The following is a 21,949-nucleotide window of genomic DNA, read 5'->3' as shown; positions in this document are numbered from 1 at the left end:
CGATTATACAAGATCAGCGGGTCCATCTATGATGTTTGCAAAGGATACTAGAAACACTGCTGGAAACTCGCAATTTGTGGTAAGACGACCAAGAAATAATGATAATAGCGCTAACGCTGATGTTGAGAATATGATTATAAACAGCGATCCTAATTTCAACCTCGGAGCCGCAACACGCATATCAATGTTAACAGGACCGCGTAGATCTTTCTCATGCGCGATTCCACTGCATCATATATTTGGATTTTGTAGGAACGTGCGAAAAGTTATCTACGGAGCAAAGCATACCGTGGTGCTTGTGCGAAAAGGTGATGATAGAAATGCAATTTGGAGAATTTCAGCGGATCTTGCAAATCCAAATAATGACCCTGGTAAAGTCGTTTTAACTAAAATATTATTGTGGATGCCAGTAATGACTCCATCCATTACCACAGAGGCACGATTGCTATCCTTTATGGAGCAGGGAGGAAAATCATTACTAAGTTGGCTAACAACAACAACAGATACTAAGCAATCAAATATCAATGGTATATTCACATGGAACCTGGCATCACAACAAGGCATTTCGGCTCCACGTCATATATTTGTTGCGTTGCAGGATATGACGAGAGTTGATAATCAGTTATCCAGCCATATGATATTTGATCGATTAGGCGTTACTGACGTCTCGCTGAGAATAAACGGCCAGCAGGAACCATCTGAGGATATACAACTTAATTACGGTCAAAACCATATTGCACGCGTGTACCATCGGTTGCTGTCGTATATGAGTCGTGATCAAAACGTCGACACTGGTTTGCAAATATCACAACATGATTTCAAAGAACTATATCCGATCTATTACTTTTCGCTGGAACATCTTGATTTAACAAGACAATCCGTCGTTGATATACACTTCCGAGCTAATGTAACTCGCGGCGTTATTGCTGATTATAGAGCTATTGCTGTCATCCTCAGCGTAAATCAATGCTGTTGGAAGGTGTTGGTGGACGAATGAGAATCGTTGATGCGCCAGTGGAAAACATGTAATTGAAAACACAAACGCGTTTACAATAAAATGTCGTATAGTGTTGTCGGCGTTACACTAACTGATGGTCAAGTCAAGAAATTACGATCAAAGTCGGCTAAACAATGCGGGACCACAATAACGCTGAAGCCGTCGCAGATGGCGGGTGGTAATCATAAAATATCGTTGACGGCGCGTCAAATAAAACATTTCAATGATGCGATGAAGAATAAAAAGGGTATTCAAATAGATTTTTCAGCCGCAGCGATTAAAAACATGGAAAAGACCGGTGGGATATTTCCGCTGTTAGCTGCGATTCAAGCGTTGATTGCCGCGGCCGCACCAGCAGTGGCGAAGGCGGCGGCGTTGGGGGCCGTTGGTACCGCGGCGGGAATGGCACTGAAGAAGGCAACCGGGAAAGGCTATAAAAAAAAACGACCCGTAGCCGGAAAGGGTCTAAGACTACCGGGAACCCCGTATTCATGGTACTCGGGAAAGGGTCTAAGACTACCGGGAACCGTTTATTAACTCCTATGTCTAATTTTGATTTAATAGACGCCGCCGACGCGTTAGCGATAAAAAACTTCAGAGGTGTTTTTATGAGGGATCAATTACCGGCGGCACCAAGGAATATTGAAACCGGTATAATTAACCTCGATGGGTCCTCCGGAGCGGGAACTCATTGGGTTGCGTACGCGATTGATCCGCGTGCGATCGTCTATTTTGATTCATACGGGTTAGCCCCGCCGAACGAGTTCATGCGGTATATCCGGTCGTGTTCAGCCCCGGTTTTTTATTCCACGCTGCCAACACAGCGATTAAGCGACCCACCGATATGTGGCCGTGAGGTATTAAACGTACTCGCGGCGATTTCATCATCGCGAAAACCACCTCATGTGGTTGTAAACGAATACACTAGTGGGGTCGTAGAAGCTCAACGGATTTTAGAGAATAACATTTACAATAATAATGATTAATATCTGGGGACGACCTATTTCGGCGCTGAAAAAATCCACGGAAACGCCCGCCACCGATGACATAAAAAAACTAATTGAGGATGAAATCGCTGATACGTTGAATTTAACCAGTGTTGACCCAGGTGAAATAGTCGTATTTCAAGACCGCCAGGGTAAATTGAAATCCAGTAATGTGTCGCTGGATGACGTTTTAATACGACAGCGTAATGCCGCCGAGAACGCTATCGCGCTGTATACCAGCGACGGACGACTCAAACCGGGTGAACATCTGTCGACGATAACATCAATCCAAGACGGTTTTATAAGGTTGGATAGATCGGTGACCGAACTCGACGCGCAGGTGAAAAAATCTGTCACCGAGGTGAAAAAATCTGTCACCGATATACAACTCACTAGCGCTAGTTTTTTTGGGACCCGGACGGTAACCGAACCGAATCTTGCAACAATAAAAAATACTATTTTGGAGTTTACGACGCTGTCGGGCCAATTTTACACGTTACGAAAAAATGTTAACAGGATCGATGACAACTTTGATAAATTCTTTGGTAAAAAAAATACCAAGCTGGATGAGATTACAACAACTATAAATGATATCACTGCGTATGGACAGGAAATAAGAACAATCAAAGCTGATGTTGCAGCGAACAAAAGGAGTGTAGACGTGCATGAACGGGAAATAGAAATAATCGGCGCTAATGTTGCAACGATCATAAATAATGTAGACTCGCATGGACGGAAAATAGAAACAATCAAAACTGATGTTACAACGATCATAAATAATGTAGACGCGCATACACAGGACATAATAACAATCAGAGCTGATGTTGAAGCGAACAAAAAGGGTGTAGACGCGCATACACAGGAAATAGGAACAATCAAAACTGATATTGAAGCGAACAAAAAAAATGTAGACGCGTATTGGCGGGGAATAGGAATAATTAAAACTGATGTTGCAGCGAACAAAAAAGGCATAGACGTGCATACATATGAAATAGGAACAATCAAACTTGATGTTGCAGCGAACAAAAAAAGTATGACCGAGAATACAGGGGAAATAGAAACAATCAAAACTGATGTTGCAGCGAACAAAAAAAGTATAGACGCGCATACAGGGGAAATAATAACGCTCAGAACTGATGTTGCAGCGGTCAAAACTAGTATAGACGCGTATGGAGGGGAAATAATAACGCTCAAAACTTATGTTGAAGCGAACGAAAGAGGTATGAGCGGGCATTGGAGGGAAATAGTTAAACTCGCTGCTAATAATGCAGCGATCAGAACTAGTATGACCGAAAATACACAGGAAATAGGAACGATCAAACTTGATGTTGCAGCGAACAAAAAAAATATAACAGAGCAACTCGAAAAAATAAAAATCCCTCATGAGAACGCCATCAACACAGTATACACGATTCGGCATGGATCATTCGATTGGACTCCTACACAGAATATAGTAAATATTACCGCAACTGTTAAGGGCATTTATCGATTGACACTGGTTTCAATGATGCAGTTTAATATATTATCGTCGAGTTCATCCGGGTTTAACAATACAATATCAACAATCATTGACAAGAATGCAACTGAACCGTTTACAATTTATGCCGTTGATAGAAATTTAACCAAGGCAAACATTACATGGTATGTGGAATTTGTAGCGAATCTAAGTAATTAAAAACACTAGCTCTTTTAAAATAAAATGACCACCAGGGTAATTGAATCAGAGGTATCACCGACGTCACATCAAAATCGATTCGATACCGCAAAAGAATTCTCCGCGAACTTGAAAACGCTTTCCGAACAATACCGCGCAAAAATAAAAAAATACCGCCGAAAAATAACCGCCATCGACGCGGTCGTGTACTCGGTGTCAGGTATAGTAGCCGGTACCGGTGTTATTTTATCCACAGTGACCACGATAGCCCCGATCGCTGTTCCAATCGCTATCTCCGCGATGACAACAATTGCTGGAGTCGCCAACGCAATCACTAGGAAGATATCATCGTGTTTTCAGAAAAAACTCAACGAGTATACAGTAAAACATCAAATAGTATCCGACGCGTACTCGAAATTATCCGGGTTGATCTCGTTGTCGATTGATAATTCGTTCATATCCGATGTTGAATTCTCCACGATGGTTCAGTTGTATGGCTCCGCGATGTCAAAAATCGAAAATTTTCAACTGGAAGCCGGAACCACTTCAATGGGCTCTGGTTGTTGAAATTAAACACTAAAAACAACGAATAATAATAATGTCGCTGACCCCCGAAGGGTTTCAATTACTTTAACGGATCGCGGAGAACACCACTCCGGTACAAACAAGTATGATATCGATAACATCGACGAAACCCGAATTCAGTGTAAACTTCCCATCACCGGTTCCAGTGAAGGAAATAGCGCTGGCAAAATTGCGAGTATATCACAGTTGGCCTAATATCCGAGCGGACGCATTTAACGGACAACAACCTAATAACTCGCTGGTTTTTGCATGGACAAATAAACCCGATGAACCCCCAGACTGGAAGGAGGTTACAATACCAACTGGGTCATACCAAATAGAACAAATCAATGAAGAATTTCAACGCAGGATAAAATCGATCACAGGAAAAGAATCAAAAATCGCTATTACGGTTCATGAACCGACGTTATCGTCGACGATTGAAATAAGCACACCGGGGTATATGGTTGATATTTATAACAGTTCAATAAGAACCATACTAGGTTGGCCTAAGAATCCACCTCATGAAATCTCCGCGGACACGAATGCGCAATCGTATCATGAGATTACCCCCGGTATCGAGATAATTTGTCTATTATAAGAAACACGTTATTACCCAGTAGGTTTATATTTCAAGACAGGAATACCATGCAATGGTATTTTCCGTATGAGAAAACTCCTGAATCGTCCGCCGTGGTCACAGTTGGTTTAAATGATATCACTGGTGCGTTTGCCGAAATTAATTATATTTGCCAATCACAACTAAAACAGCTACGGAAAACGAAAGCACAAAAACACGTTGAGGTGTTAAACCAACTTATATCAGACATGGAATATATCAATGAACGAATCGTTAAAACAATATCCGCTAACAGCGATGATAATAAACAAAAATTCCTGACCGAGTATAATATCACAGAAGATGATTTACCCAATCTCGAGTTTCCAGGATACAACGCGCCAGAACTAAGAAAATCTCTTAATGATTTTCTCGGTCCATCAATTATCCTCAGACACGATAACAGAGAGGATGGTAGGCATATTGCTCCATACAACGTAAATATTGCATCGGTGATAGCAATCAATCTAGTGTGTGATGTTATCGAAGGGAGTTACCAGGTGGATACCAAGCAATCAAATCAGGCTCAACAGGGGTATATCCTTTATTCATTTTCACCAACAGCCCCTCCGGGATTTTTAATTGTTGAGAGTCCGATTAATCCGGTCTATATGCGATGCCATAATCGGTTTTTAACGAGAATTAATTTCAGACTTACCGATCAGTCAAATAACCTAATTGATCTACAAGAGGAGGAGTTAGTGATCACTCTGTTTATAAGATCATAGCAGCAGAGGGGGCGATGACATTGACGCGGTCGTCGATGTGTTTACCGGACGCTGACGACGCTGGGATCGGTGCGCAGAAGGTGTTAATTAAACCAAATGACGATTGGACGATCCCCCGACGACCGCGTCGTTTTTTTTTTTTACCAGGCGCTGACGACACCGGATCCGCTGAGTGCAGAAAGTATTAATTAAACCAATTGACGTTTGGACAAAATGTCGGATTCGCCCCCTCTGCTGCTGAATGCAGTGTTGTGAATTTAGTAGGATGCGTGACTGTACCCCCATTGTAAGGGGTGGATGGGCAACAGTATATTTATGGATACATGAGCATATCCCTGTTGTAAGGGGTGGATGGGCAGCAATGTATTGATGGGATATATGACCTTACATTAATTGTAAGGGGTGGATGGGCAGCAGTATATTTATGGATACATGAGCATTTCCCTGTTGTAAGGGGTGAACATTTCCCTTTTATAAGGGGTGAAATGGCAACAGTATATTTATGGATACATGAGCATATCCCTGTTGTAAGGGGTGGATGGGCAACATTATATTTATGGATACATGAGCATATCCCAGTTGTAAGGGGTGGATGGGCAGCAATGTATTGATGGGATACATGACTTTACATTAATTGTAAGGGGTGGATGGGCTGCAGTATATTGATGGGATATATGACCATATCCCTGTTGCAAGGGATGGATGGGCAGCAGTGTATTGATGGGATACATGATCATATTTCTTTTTTAGTGGGTGGATAGCCAGCTGCATATTGATGGAATACATGACCATATCCCTGTTGTAAGGGTGGATAGCCAGCTGTATATTGATGGAATACATTGCCATATCCCTGTTGTTAGGTGTGGATGGGCAGCAGTATATTAATGGAATACATGACCATATCCCAGTTGTAAGGGTGGATAGCCAGCTGTATATTGATGGAATACATGCCCATATCCCTGTTGTAAGGGGTGGATGGGCAGCAGTATATTAATGGAATACATGACCATATCCCTGTTGTAAGGGGTGGATGGGATGGGCAGCAGTATATTAATGGAATACATGACCATATCCCTGTTGTAAAGGGTGGATAGGCAGCAGTATATTAATGGAATACATGACCATTTTTCTGTTGTAAGGGGTGTATGGGCAGAAGTATATTAATGGAATACATGACCATTTTTCTGTTGTAAGAGGGGATGGGCAGCAGTATACTAATGGAATACATGACCATATCCCTGTTGTAAGGGGTGGATGGGCAGCAGTATATTGATGGGATACATGACCATATTCTTGTTATAAGGTTGTGAATGGGCATTAGTGTTTTGATGGGATACATGATCATATCCTGATTGTAAGGGGTAGATGGGAAGCAGTATACTGATGGGATACATGACTGTACCCCTATTGTATTGGCAGCAGTATGTTGATGGGATATGTGGCCATAAACAAATGAACTAATTTATGTACCAGTAACTGTTGATTCAAAGCTAAATGAATTGAGTTGAAAGAGTTTTTAAAATGTGATGTTATTATGATTTATTATGAAAATTCATATCAGGTCCTTAATTGCTGGTTTGCTCAAAAGTTTTTTTTTTACCCTTGCCTTTTTTATGTTCCTTCCATAAATGTAATAATATAACCTTGTCCATCCATACATCCTTCCATCCAGTTAAGCTTTGTATTTAGGTCTGTTTTCAGGCATTGGTGTGGGACAATTGTATTATATAAACACATTTCTATTCAGTATAAGGACTTTATCTGCAAAGAAGTATTTATGTTTTGTTTAAAAAGAAATTTAACATAACAGTTTGTTTTTAAAAAATTGCCTTTCAGCATGTTGATATTCAATTTCTTTTTACATGGTTATTTTACATTACCTAACTTCCACTTTTGTTTTCTATATAGGTGACTAATTTTTTATGGCTCTTGTGTCCAGTATTATTATGGTCTTTGTTATAGTTCCCTTCATTATGATGTCCATTATTATAGTGCCTTCATTATGATGTCCATTATTATAGTGCCTTCATTATGATGTCCTTTTTTCTAGTGCCCTTTATTATTCTGCCCTTTGTATTAGTTCCCTCATTATTATGGCCTTTGTTATAATGCCCTTCATTCTGATGTTCTCTATTATAGTGAACATATGTATGTATGTATGTAAGTATGTATGTATGTATGTATGTATATATGTATTGATGTACGTATGTATGTATGTTTTAGCATCCAAGATAAAATCAGCTTCATTCTGGTTATGTAGTGCTGATAAAAAATGTAGTACAAATGGCAGATTATTCCAATAAGAAAATAAAATGGTCTTTATTTACAGTAAGAATGCCCATTTGAAGTGAAACTGTCATCATTAGAATGATGGACCTTGAAAAAAGAACAATCTTATTAGGACTTCTTAAAATATCACAGTAGTTTGACAGACATATGACATCAGCCATACACAAATGTGGGAATCGCTTATGCTACTTAAATACATGGGTTTATGTGTGTGTTTTTAAAAAAAAATATTTTGTAGGCATTTAGTACATGTATATATATTATGCATTATTTACTGTAGCTGATTGCTTCAGAATAACAATAATACACAGCTTCCCATATGTAATCCATACATAATCCTTGTATTGAGTGTCCTTGATAAGTTTTTGCTCTTTATATTTCGGATACCTTTGTGGCATTATTGTAATTGTCAACATTGTTGGCACAGGTATCAGTGTTAAGTTTTTATATTAGGTCACCACAGATCACTGTGATGTACATATTCTTGTACTACTCCTGTGTTTATCTTGACTTCTTGCACATAATTTCATTTCTCTGTCACTGTTCCACATACAGTCATCAAATTTATTTAATGTTTTTATTTCACACTTTGAAAAAATAATTTGTACTGACCAACTTTTCTTGCTTTTTTTCTCTCACTATTTTAAGTGTTTTGTTCATGAAATTGCAGAAGAAGATTGACAGAGCATTCCACAAAGTTCTTGTTTCTATATGTGGAGTAAATGTTTGTTTGTGAACATGTTTTTTTGATGATTTTCAAAAAGCTTGTTACCATGACAATATATCAACATTAAAATGATCTTTTAAGTTTCTTCATGTTTCATGTCTCACATGTTTAAAAGATATTTATATATTTTGTTTTTTTAGTATCAGAATGATTATTTTGCTCTTGTCCAACAATTTTCAACTGTCTTTTTATTCTCCTAATGGCAAAATGAGGCTTATTTTGCTATTTGTTGTAGACATATGCCACAGTTCTACCCAAGATTTCAAAGCTGCAGATTCAAGATCTAATAATGATAAATCTCTACATTTTCCCTACAGATATGTGTAGCTCTCATGGGGGAGATGTCAGCAAGTAATCAGAGAGAAATTGTGGAGAAAATCAAGGAAAACTTTAACCTAACAGATTCAGAAAGGTATATCTAAAATATGATCCAAATTTTATTTTGATTCAGTTTTTTTACAGTCCATATGTTGGAGATGCACTGTTACTGACGCTTGCAAATTTTGCAATTTCAGACTGTATTTAAAGTTTAAAAGTAGTATTTTTATATGCTTAATGTACTTCTTTGTTTCTTTTTGCTGTCCTTTCGACTGGGTTATAGTATTCATATTGTGTTGTTATTTCATTTTGTTTCCACCACCTTATGAACGGAACATATAGTATTTCCTTCGTGTCACCATCTTGTCCGGTCAAATGTCATTTCACATCCCACAAATTTAGTTTCCACTCAAAACTTTTTGAGGCTGAATGGTTTGAAACCAAATTTGGTGTAATGCTTTACACCCAGAAAACTAAGATCAGGTTTGCAAAATTGTATAGAGTTATGGCCCTTGTTTGACTTGTAACTTTTCCCATCGATTTTGTTTCAACTCGGTAAGTATTTAAGGATTTTATGAATTGAAATCAAATTCAGTGTGAGGTTTTACATGAACAGGCCTAGGTGATATTTGATTTTTCTCAGTTTTCTGGCAAACATTTATGGAATTATGACCCTTGATTGTTTTAGAATTTTTTTCTCTTCAATTCTGTTTCTGCATAAGACATTTTCCTGATTGAGAATCAATGTTTATATGATGCACCATTCTGAGAAGATCTATGTCAAGTTTATGATCCTTGTTTAACTTGGAACTTTACCTCTCATTTGTGCTCAGTAACTATTGAAGGAGTTTATGGATTTCAATCAAATTTAGTATAATGTTTTGCACTAGAAAGACCTGACAAAGTTTTATTTTCACTGGTTATTAAGTTATATCCCTTGTTTGACATGGAACTTTTTTGACTTTCACTTGTTTCTTCTTAGTGACATTTGAAGGACTTCATGCATTGAAATTAAATTTTGTATCATGCTTTTCATTAAGAATAGCTACATCTGGTTCAGTCTTCACTGTTTTCATCAAAAGTTTATAGCATTATTGCCCTTGTTTGACTTAAAACTTAGCCTGTTGATCTTTTTTCTGTTCATTAATATTTGAAGAAGTTAATGGATTTAAAATTAATAGTGGTATGAGGATTTGCATTAAGAAACCTTGGTAAAAAGGTTTGATTTTCTGCAAAATGTCTTGGAGTTATGGACCTTGTTCTTGCTTTTAACCCACCCTTTAGTTTCTGCTCAATAACATTTGAAATTCATTTTGGATTTAAATTAAATTTTGTACAAGGACCTATATCAAGAAGATTAAGATGAAGATTTCTTTTACAATTTTCCTGAAAAATTATGGAGAGTTGAATTTTTTTGTTTTAATTGTTTCTTTGACCTTAAGCTGCATCATAGTAGTGGGGGCATCCATTTAATGTACAGTAGTCACATTGTCTAAACATAACTCTTGAGAAATGTTAGTAATGAAGATGAAACTTGGAACAAACTCCTTGGTATCTCTTCTAGAGGATATGAGGAGTAAGATTATATGTATAAATTAAACGGTAGATATACAATTTATCCTCCTTGTAACATTGAACATAGGAACTATAAAAATAATTCATGTTACAGTGGTCCCCCTCTTATAAGGCCAACCAATCTACAGCAGGAAAGTGGTCTTATAAAAGAGGAGACCTTTCTAGAGAGGGATCACACATGTGAGTAATAATCACATATAAAAGCCATAACAAGTTTATAAATATTGATTATTTTCATTTGGAAATAACAGGCATGCGATGGACAGTGATAAAATTGCATTTGTGTTATTTAAAACAGTTATGAATAATTATCAGTTGTAGTTCAAAACCACAGTGTCAAGAAATCCAGGTAAAAACATCTGGTTGTGACTGTAATTATCAATCGATTTCATTTTCCCCTGGCTGCAGAATGTATAACTGAAAATGTTTTTTGAATCTTTCTTTTCGCAAATTTCTCAGCAGTCATCAAGGAATTACCCATCATTTCATTTCATTTAGTCAAATTTCTATCACTTTTCCTTGTAAACTGAGATTGTCTGAAGACATTTTGGACTTGTTTGCAACATATTATTCCTTCATTGTGAGTTTGTAATTGTCATAAGAAATGATCAGTACTTACAACAGAAGTGAGCTTGTCACATGTTTGGTTTTAGTCTCATACCCTATCAAATACATTTAATAACCTAGGATCGTTCTTCTCACCGAATAGCTCTTATCATCTTAAAACTTGTCGGTGATAATAATAACTAGTAATTATCCAAGTGACATAACCTAACGTCTAATGAATACACAGTAGTAAGAATAATCCAATTACCTTTATGTATGGATTAAAGTTAAGTACTTTAACAGCATTATGGAGCAAATTCAGTGTGTTAAAATTAAAAATCAGAAATATTAATGACATTTCTGTATGTTATCCTATTTATTTGGCCTCTCATGAGCATAAATTTGACAGTTTTTGCACTGATATGCCAGTTGTTGGCTGCATTTGAGTGGTAAGTGTCCTAGAAGGGCATATCAAACTAAAAGAATAAGATATTTAAACTCAGTTGGAACTGCATTATAGTTGGTTCTCTCTAGTCTCAAACTTAAATTTAGTAAAATATGTACAAGTTAAAATAAAGTGCAATTTACAGTAATTTATAATGTAATGGTATCGCGGTCATACCCACATTCAAAAGATGGTCTTTGGCATAATGTGGTCTCTGTAGTGAGGGACCATTGGAAATACACAGTTGAAATTTGTTTATCTCTTTTATTCAGGTTAATCATTTATGCAAACTGCATTGATGTCTCTGAAAATAAATGACCCAAACTCTAAACTCCTGTTGATTTAAAATCCTTTTTCCTGTTCCTGGAGAATTTTTGTTAACGGGGTCTGCTGTATCCTCATATTTTTCATGAAGAGTTAGTTGTATGTACATGGAGGTTTATTTTTAATTTTTATTTATTCCATTTTCAGAGATGAACTGGACCTATTAGTGAGCTCATGATGCTTCATGAATGCTGTATTTAATGAGTGATGTTTTCTAACCGTGGAGTTTATGAACGTGTGTCACAGCAGAGGTTGTTTTAACATACAGTATTTTGAAAGGTGAAAAAAAAGGACAAATAAAGGAAAGAAAAATGAAGACAAAACTATCAAGTGCATTTGTCCATGAGGTAGTTTCTTATCCATTAGAAATCTGCTTTGTCAGTTTCTGTTACAAGAGATATAAATAGAAAACTTCACTTCAGAAATACAGTTGAATGAAAATGATAATGACTTGATTTTCTCTATGTGTATTTTATCTTTGAACAGTTTGTGGTGTTGTGTCTGTGAAGGTTTCTGAAAAAAGTTGTGTACATTTTATATTAACATAGAATGCTGATGAGGAAAATTTTATAAAGATCATAGAAATTTTAATTTTAGCACTATTTGTGTCTGTGAAATGATGAATAGGTAGATGTATAAAAGAGTAAATGTAACTACACAAATCATTCCTTTCTGTCAGTATTCCTCCATCAGTTTGTCCACTGTCCCCTCATTTTATCTATTTGCCATTACATCTGGCAATCTGAGTGTCCATCAGTCCATGTAGCTGTATAGTCTATTTCTATGCAAAAGAATGAAGGGGAATGTATCTAGTTTATAACTAATCTTTTGTTTCTTTACTATTTTCGGAATGATAAGATAATTGCCTTGGTCAGAGCTGGACAAATTTTATAAAAGACGTCTAGCCCCAGGACAAGCTTACTCAAAATTTGAACTTGCCCTTGAGAGATTTAACCTTGCCCAAAAGTATGACAATCTAATATCACAAAGAAAGTTTTAAAAATATAGGCAAAATAAGTTAAGCTATTTTTCTTGAAATTGTATAATTGTAATTCTTCAAATAAACAGGTTATTTTGTTCTGTTTTTTTTTTTTTTGCACATAAAATACATATGACAATAATTAATGTTGTATAAAAATGTATAGATAATAGTACATGTAGATAGGTAAATGAATGTAGATGAAAAAAGGGAAGTGTTTGAATTGATAGCTGGATAATATAATGCATAAACAGTTATAAGAGGAAAGAGAGCTGTCAGACTCATATCTTTGACTACATCAGCAATAATGAAAGCTTGACTTTAAAATGGGCTTGGTTTTATAATGCTTTATTTATTATATGTCTGAATGATTTGAGAACTTTTATTAATGTAATCATTCATTGGACAGTAAGTATGATACTTTGGTTCTGTAATTACTATATAACCAGTAAATGATAAACACTGCTCTTGGATAGTATTATTTTTTCATTTGTGCATTTGGAGAAATCAACATGGCCAATTATTATGGAGGAGTCCATTTCACTTCTAAATATTCCTGTACCAGAACCTTGAAAGTTCTGTCGTTAACATGTATAACCTAGACACCTTGAAATCAGGGACATGCATCAAAGGGTCTTAGGCATGCTGAGAGTTGCCTTGCTGGGCACATTTAATTGAAACAAAGTTGGCAGTGCAGTTTTATTTATCAGTATTATGATTATGGAGGAGCCTGCACACTTATTGCCTGTAACTAGGTTAGACATAAATTATTACATTTAAAATATTTAATTTATAAATTACTGTGTTTAAAATGTAACTTATAGTCAATGAATGAAATATAAATATTCTTTTTGCAGTTTCTGTAAACTTTCTTCAATTAGTAATCATTCACATTTGCACAAGAAAATGGAAGACTGACATTCCAGCAAGATGAAAATGACAAACTTTGACAGTGTATTGTGAAATTAAGAATGTATCACCTTATATTATAGTCATGTGTATTTGAGCAACCCTGATTGTTTTATATTTGTGAATGTTTTATATATCTTAAAACAAAGAAATAAAACTTGTTTTAAAAAAATAATGTTATTCAGATATTTTTAAGTTCTCTCTCCTTAGACACATTGTAATAAATAAAGTAACAAGGATAAACAAATGCTCTCTTTTTCTCACACAAAATCAGTAATGAATTATTAATTATCTGTTAAGTGTGTACAAAATAAAATATCAAAAATCAAGTTATATAATAACAAGATATTGGTTGGAAAATAAATATTTGCCAGTAGTTATCATGACTTTAAATTACTGTTTTATTTTTTTTAAATTTGAAGAAACTTTATGGGATGAAACTGACTCTCAAAACTGTTTTAAACTTCAAAACATGTATTTTTTAATTAGTAGAAGAATACATTATGATGTAAATTATGACAAAAATGATGAAAGGTACAGTGTATTGTAGGCAAAGAGACAACTAGCATAGCAGTTGAATGTTGTACATGTTTTGGGAACTCTTTGACAGTTAACATCAGAAATGATATGCAAAAAAAAGGGGGGGGGGAAGAAATGTTGAATTGAAAAACAGTTTAAAATGTCTTGCGTTACATATTTTGAGATATTATATAAAAAGTTTTGGAGATGAACAAGGGACTGATGTAGGCCAGTTGGAGCAGCCTCAACTTTTTGCGTAGCATGCTGAGATTCTAACAGATGTGTGTCCTTTTCTCATACGAAAAAACGATATTCCGAATGCTCATTCTGCTACGCCAGTATAGAGGCTCTTGATGCGTTTATAATGGGGAAAAACAATTTAATAAAAGCAACTTATCTTATAAAGCCTGAACTAGTATATTACACTGCCGGCTATATAAGATATGACTAAGTACAATGCAGTTAAAATGAATGAAAGTAATAAGAAAATGGTAAAAAAAATAGAACGTCCAGAGTGTCACTGACGTCAGGCCACGTGACGTACTCACGCGACATTTTCTTGGGATCTTTGCCATAAGGGAAGATTTCCCAGGACCGATGCAGTACCCACCACATTGAAACCGGATCATCCTATGAACCAGTCTCTTCAAGTATGCCAGGACTCGGGAATCCGGATTTCGTTCATAGAATCTGATTTGCAGTACCGTTCACAGGATGATCAGGATGCACTGGACCGCAATGAGGAATACATAGATGCCGAAAAAGGATACTTTGTCCGATGTTGTTGGAAGCTCCTTGGCGATGATGGTTAGAAAGATTACAAAGGGTAAGAACATAGTCACGATGTATCCTGTCCTTTCGCCCGATGATCCTGGCAACGCGAAGACGATGACGTTCAGAAGTGCCAGCAGGACGATAGGGAATATGATACTTAGGAGGTAATAAAGTGGCTTACGTTTGAGTGTGATTGTGTACGTTATACCAGATAAGCTGTCCCGAAGGAAAGTTGACGTACTGGTACGAGTTACTGTCCAGTCGCTGTTCTCTTCATAATTGGCTAGGTTTACGCCTTCTGGTCCCGACGTTATGTTGACCTTTGTGCTGTCATGTAAGAAGTAATTAAATTTAATATCACATTTCGTGGAGTCGAACGGAAAGTACGTAACATCGGCGGCACACGCCGTCTCGAACACTTCATACGGCTGCCACGTCACAATGACTGTCGGTGACGTGTAGGTAAGCTTAACTTGTATGAATGTACTCCCAAGTCCTTTTAGAGACGTAAATCCGTTAGAGAGTGCTAAATCTGGTAACCACACTTTATTTTGTGGCAAATAGGCTTCTGCGATAGAAGGTGACCTTGACCAGGCAGACGCCAAAATTTCGTCGTTCCAACTGATAGATAAGCCGTCGTCGTGAGTTTCTGATTGCTGTCGTCAGTCATTTATTCCAAAGAGATACAAATCTGACGTAACGACTACCGTCGTAGTCTGGTCAGTGACGGGACGTACTGTGGTGTAGTACCCAGCCTGCAAGCTAGAAACAAGGTTCTCCATATCAGTCAACGAAACTGCCGCACTCATTTGATCTAGAACACCAAGACGTACAACAATAATAGCAACACACGTCCACCTCGCAAACGCCATGTTTGATGAGATTTTATGAACAAGCAGTCTTCCTCAGTCCAGAAATATGGAAAGTTCGTCCTAACAACTTGTTTCAACACTTGAGGCCACGATTATTTTTGATAATGGTGCAAATGTTTTAGCAATAACAGCTGCTAACAATATATGGAGTGGTCCGTAAAATGCCGTGTAATCAGTAAAACGGTGCTCTCAAAAAGAAGAATAAAACCTTTTGTCCTAAAGTCAAAGTAAGTAAAATAAATCATAATACATACGTATCATGTTTACTGTGTGTATCTTCATGACGCTATTATCAAAGGGCATGCCAATTTTTAAGTAAAACATGTTCTCTCTCTCTCTCTCTCTCTCTCTCTCTCTCTCTGTTTTTTTTATGGGGATGTTAAAACTTGGTATTAGTGTGAATTACCGTAAATCGACAATATTTATTATTCATTTTCAACAGAACAGAAAAGTGACAATGATATGTCAATCCATCCAATAATTTGTAAATATTTTCCCACTATGAACATGCCAGTAATTTTTTTTTTCCATTTGGAATAGAGATAACAGAGTACAAAAAGAATATATTTTTTAAAAAAATATTTTATGAAAGATTTTGTTTATTGACCGAATATTTTGACAAAGCTGATAAAAAAGAAAACAAAACAAAGAGGTGGCAGCTGAATGATATTAAAAACTCCACCAGGCATATACTGTATCATCTTCTCGAAATCTTGACTCTTGTTTCCAGTAAATCAGTAGGCCTATGTATTGAATTTTAATTGCCCACTTTTAGAAGTTTTATTAATGACAAAATATTTAATCAAACATTAAGCTTGTTTAGTAACCATGTAAAGAAGAGTCAGAATTTCTCCATCTCTCTGAACGTAAAAGCCGATGTAATTTGTGCAGACGTAATGGTACATGTTTTGCAAATATAGTGTTGCTGCTAAAACGACTTGAAACAAAGCAGACAGATTTGGAAGAGAACTGTCAGATAAACTGTCGCTGTAAATGTGCTTCAATGATGAGGGATTAAGAAATATTCAGATGTTTTATGTCTCTATGGGATGTAAACTGTGCACATACCGTATATAACCGCTTATAAATATAGTCCAACTGCAAACTGCACATATCCAGATACCCCGTCGAATAATACACTGGCAGTTCTGGATGTATGCAGTTTGTTAGGAATAGTCCGTAGAGCAAACAACATAGAGCTTGATATGTCGGCGGATCCGGATTTATGTTGCTTCAATTTGACTAGGCTAACAACAGCATTGCCTTATGAAATCTTGAAAAAAGCCTACTCATAATTCCCAGTTTTAGCAAGAGAAAGAAGACATAAGAGAAAGAGATAAAAGCAAGAGGAATATATCAAGACACTTAAAAGGTATCCATTTATGAAAAGCTGCGAATCGCATCGACATAAGCTTTCCTCTCTGCAGCGTACATTGTCTTCTCGAAAAGGGTGATTTGTTTTAGGATAGTAGAGTCATAAAGGTTCTATTTACAAAGACAAAAAAGTCCAGTGACCCAAAACTATGGAGGAATGTAATGACAATATTTTTAGATTTATTCTGTTTTCATAAAAATTACCTCTTTTCAATAAGACTTTGTGGTTAATACCTGTGCATTCGTTTGCAAGTTTTATTTCTTGTAAGGACGTACTGCAACGGTTTCACAGAAAAAAGTAAGAATCCTTGAGATATCGCATTTTTGGCTGTAATGTTCAATAACAATGGTATCAACACAGGAGAAAATGAGACCTATGTATTTCAACATTCTCGTCGTCTTTTTATTTGGTGTGTTTTTTGATACTTCATTTTTCAGAAACACATGCAGCCACCAACATTGATTATCAGAACTTGCTAAATGCCACACTAAACGCGTCTAACTACTCGTCCAAAGTGCGCCCTTAGGCAGACACGGAACTAGTGCTTCCAGTCACCGTTGATTTTTACTTAGTGGCATTAAATGAGAATGAACAGAAAATGACCACAACAGGATGGTTGGATGTGCATTGGAATGACACGTACATGATCTGGAACAGTGCAAATTACGCTAATATCGACGAACTGTTGATTCCCCAGAGTGAAATCTGGAAACCTGACATCGCTCTTGTTAATGCTCTGGAGTCCCTAACAGGACTAGGAGACAGTTTCTGCTACGTAACGGCGACGGACTACGGTACTATGAAATGGACGCCGAACCAGACATTCGAAAATACTTGCAGTATTGATATGACGTCATTTCCGTTTGACAAACAAACGTGTGACATCAAATTTACCACATGGAGCAGTACGATAGACCTAATTACATTGTCGAAGGGAACATATGGTATCAACACGGCTTACTGTGAACCGAGTCCTGATTGGGATCTTGTAAGTGCTGCATCCGGTGACGCGTCTACATCAACAACGTCAGGAATGAAATTTATGCTGACTTTCAAAAGAAATTATTTGTTCAATTTGCTGTACTTCATTTTGCCAATCTTTCTTCTTGCTGCCATTAACATGTTCGTCTTCATTTTTCCTCCTGCTTCGGGAGAAAAGACCGGATTCGCAGTTATCGCGTATTTGTCCTTCATTGTCTTTTTCATCATTATCACTGACCTGATGCCAGTAGGAATGAAATCAATTCCGATTCTGAATACCTATTTGCTAAATGCAATCTACCGTCAGCTGCCTGATCGTCTTCGTCACTGTCCTACAGCTCAGACTCTATAGTCTGAGTAGAGAAAAAACGGTGCCTGCATTCCTTCTAATTCCCACCAGTCGTGTAGTCATGTTGAAACGAAGGATGTTCAGTTGTAAGAAAAAGCAAGACAAAAAGAGAAAAGAAAAGAATCTGAAGTTGGAAGATATAGATGACCCAGAAGAAGAATTTGAAGAAAAGACCAAATTCAAAGCTGTGCAGAATAAAGCTTTTGCAATTAATCGCGTTGGGTCAAAGAACAAAATTTCTCCAACTCCTCCAGTGAGTACTGAACTTAAGCCAAGATCAGATGGCAAATCTTCGGTATATGATGGGGATAAAGAGAAGCCAAAAAGTGACAGCTCTATTAGCCGGAACAATAAGACCTCTCGAACGAAACTTGCAAAAAGGCGAGAAGCTTTGAAGGGAGACCCGACAACCCATGAATGGCGAGAAGCTGTGGGCTTGGAAGTCAGCGTGCCTCCGACGGACAGCAATATGATGTCAAAGTTAAGGGATGGAGCTGCCTCGCCGAGAGCTGTTCAACTGTCAGTCGAGGAGGCTGATGAGGAAGATGAAAAACCACTTAATGCTTCAGATGTCACATGGGCGCACGTGGTAAGAATGATGGACTTCATCTTCTTCTGGATTTTCTTTATTGTCACCTTTTTTTTCTTCATCGTTACAACTTTTGGTGTAGCGGCCCGCTCCAGTGCTTGATTTGACTGAAACACTATATCGAAAAAAAGACAGGAGATACTAACTAAAAGGATCAAGCCTACCATGAATTATAAAGAAAATTAACTTGAGTTGGAAGAGTGAGTTGTGAGATACAACACCTTTCATGCGATTCACGGAGAACGGAGAAATAAAAAGGTGGTTGGGACAAAAAAAAAAAAAAACAAGTGAGGGCTGACATATCGTCATTAATGTTAATTAGAGCAGCGAAGAAACCCGGTGCAAGGTAAGAAATGGATATTGTCATGTACACCGATAATTAAAATACTGTATAATTCGAGCATTAAGCACGATGCATCACTTTTTTATTAATATATATATATATATATATATATATATATATATATATATATATATATATATATATATATATATATATATATATATATAGTGTGTGTGTGTGTGTGTTATAATAGGTTAGTGTAAATCTTATATGTAGACCACGACATATTTACATGCAAATGGGGACAAGGTAATTAAAAATTACAATTAAATCATGAATATTAGATTCTCAGCATTACATGTACGACTTCAGAGCTGGAATATGGATGATCCAGTTGCATCAGTTGAAATAACTCACTAATACAAGTGAATGTTATTGATTCGTTAGCAAATATACACGATACAAATATTTTTGTAAGTATTGTATCCCTCAGATTAAATATATGTAACCAGAATATGGTCCTTTGTACTGCAGGTCTGTAATTTTTCATAACTCTAGTTTTTCAGACAGCATCAATCCACACAAAAAATTATATTATTTTCTGTACCTAATCTTTGCTACGAAAAAAGACTTTCATAATAAAATTTTGCGAATTTTAGGTACCTTAAGATATCAGTATTTTTTTGTTATAAGAACTTGTACACTTGACAAAATACGAACAATTTGAAATAATAGTTAAAATAAAACAATCAACCTCCTCAATTATCGACGTAATTTTATTAACTGATGGGTTTTATGTAGAATATATGATTTGTTCATCAAAACGTAATATTTGTTGTTTTATTTTTATAATTTTCATAATATATTCATAGATTATAATTTGGTGTCATTAGAGCCTCGAATCCCGTTCAAACTAACATAGTGAAATAAATTTACACGATGTTTATTGAAATTTTGGAATTCTAAATAACAAATGGCATTACACAAAACATGGACGGGAAGAACATTAAACAATTATCTCTATACATGTTATTACCGACGATTGTAGCTTGAATATTTTCAGTAATAATAAAGACTACCAGAGACTATGTGCATTCTTATTGTACAATTCTGTCCTAAATTTCTTTTGCTTTTGCTGGGATTTGTGTGTTAGTGTGTTTATGTGAAATGATCGATCCAATGTCTGAATTAGAAATGAAATACTAAGACAGCATTTTAACTACATGGCAAAAAAAAGCAACATTGTTGATCAAATGTAAAAGCATAGTAAATATATATCATTAATTTAATTATTATATAGTTTTTATATCGAAATATAATTTTACATAATACTTGATAATTTTATTTTCTGTCATTTTATAAACAACATGAAAATATAATCATTTAAACTAATTCATCGCTACGAAAGTTACACGTGTGGTATTTATTTCTCACGTATCACACGATGAAAAAAAAATATGACCTGTTTAATGAAATCCTTTAATGACTCCATCATGCTACTCGATAATTTTGTATACTTTTATCTCTCATTTCTGCCGATATTCAGGTAGCTTTCAGGTCTCTCCCCCCCCCCATCTCTTCTCTCTCTCTCTCTCTCTCTCTCTCTCTCTCTCTCTCTCTCTCTCTCTCTCTCTCACACACACACACACACATACAAATACACACACATACAGAGGCAAACATAATGCTATCTAATGTAAGAATATTTAATTTGAATCGTTTTTATGTGCTGTTGATGCAAAATCACATGTAACATTTCTAGCGAATTTTTAATTTTTTTATATTTTCGGTTCGAACTAGTAATGTTGCTAAATAAATCAGATTGATTTGACTTTGAAAAAATCCATCTTGATAGTACTTTCTTACGCCATAACATTGTTGCATGAGGCATTATTGAAACCATTAGAATATCAAGTGATAAGTTCTCATGTTCTGTTTGGCTGACTAGAGGATGCAGTTCATGTCTACGGGGATAATAATTGCGCAAGCGGACACAATTGCTGCACGCCAATGTTAAATGACGTCACAAGACAAACACGGTGCCTTACAGGCAAATGTATAGGACCAAGGGGTATGGTATGGTATGACAATTAGTACTCTTTCCTATAAACACTTGTCCATACAAGCCAACACGCACTCTTACAAACCAATGTCTAGGGGTACACACTATGATATTGTGCGAATTTATCAACTCCGCTCTTTTCGTGTAGGACGACACAGATCGTTATCGTAGTCGCTTCACTTCTGGGTTTCTCTATAGAGTCGTGTTGTCGATTGATTGTGACACTCGCTTATCCGGTTGTACTATCTCGCTATACACTGAACCCTGTGCAATACGGTTACATCGTTCTGTGTGACTTAGACCTTGAACAAATCAAGATTGAGGAGGAGCAAAATACCAAACGTAATGTGAGAAATTTACTGCAGTTGAATCCAAATTCTAATACCGTAAAATAATAAATATGAAAAGGTTCACAACAACTCCTGGGACAAAACGTGTATATCAATGCTACATGTTTGAAGAGAAGCTGCAATGGGGACCAGAAT

General features: G+C 36.4%; 2 protein-coding genes across 3 annotated transcripts in view; both read left to right on the top strand.

Moving 5' to 3' along the window:
* The window catches only part of LOC149795151 (small ribosomal subunit protein mS39-like), a 142,528-nt gene extending 128,693 nt beyond the window's left edge, over nt 1-13,835 (top strand). For both annotated transcript variants that reach the window (XM_089964876.1, XM_089964877.1), the window contains exons 24-25: nt 8,882-8,976; nt 11,920-13,835. In XM_089964876.1, coding sequence (XP_089821002.1) covers nt 8,882-8,976; nt 11,920-11,950 — 126 coding nt within the window. In that variant the 3' untranslated portion in view covers nt 11,951-13,835. The remainder of the gene's footprint in view (nt 1-8,881; nt 8,977-11,919) is intronic.
* Nucleotides 13,836-17,798: 3,963 nt separating this feature from the next.
* On the top strand, nt 17,799-18,533 carry LOC149795150 (acetylcholine receptor subunit beta-type lev-1-like). Its single transcript, XM_089963761.1, has one exon. It carries the CDS (start codon nt 17,799-17,801, stop codon nt 18,531-18,533), a length of 735 nt encoding a protein of 244 aa, XP_089819887.1.
* The last annotated feature ends 3,416 nt before the right edge of the window (nt 18,534-21,949 follow it).

The sequence above is a fragment of the Sinohyriopsis cumingii genome, chromosome 7, assembly GCF_028554795.1.
Source record: "Sinohyriopsis cumingii isolate HCF-2022 chromosome 7, ASM2855479v2, whole genome shotgun sequence".
NCBI classification, from domain to species: Eukaryota; Metazoa; Mollusca; class Bivalvia; order Unionida; family Unionidae; genus Sinohyriopsis; species Sinohyriopsis cumingii.
The sequence above is the reverse complement of the archived record's forward strand: the minus strand, read 5'-3'. Positions and strand labels throughout refer to the sequence as shown.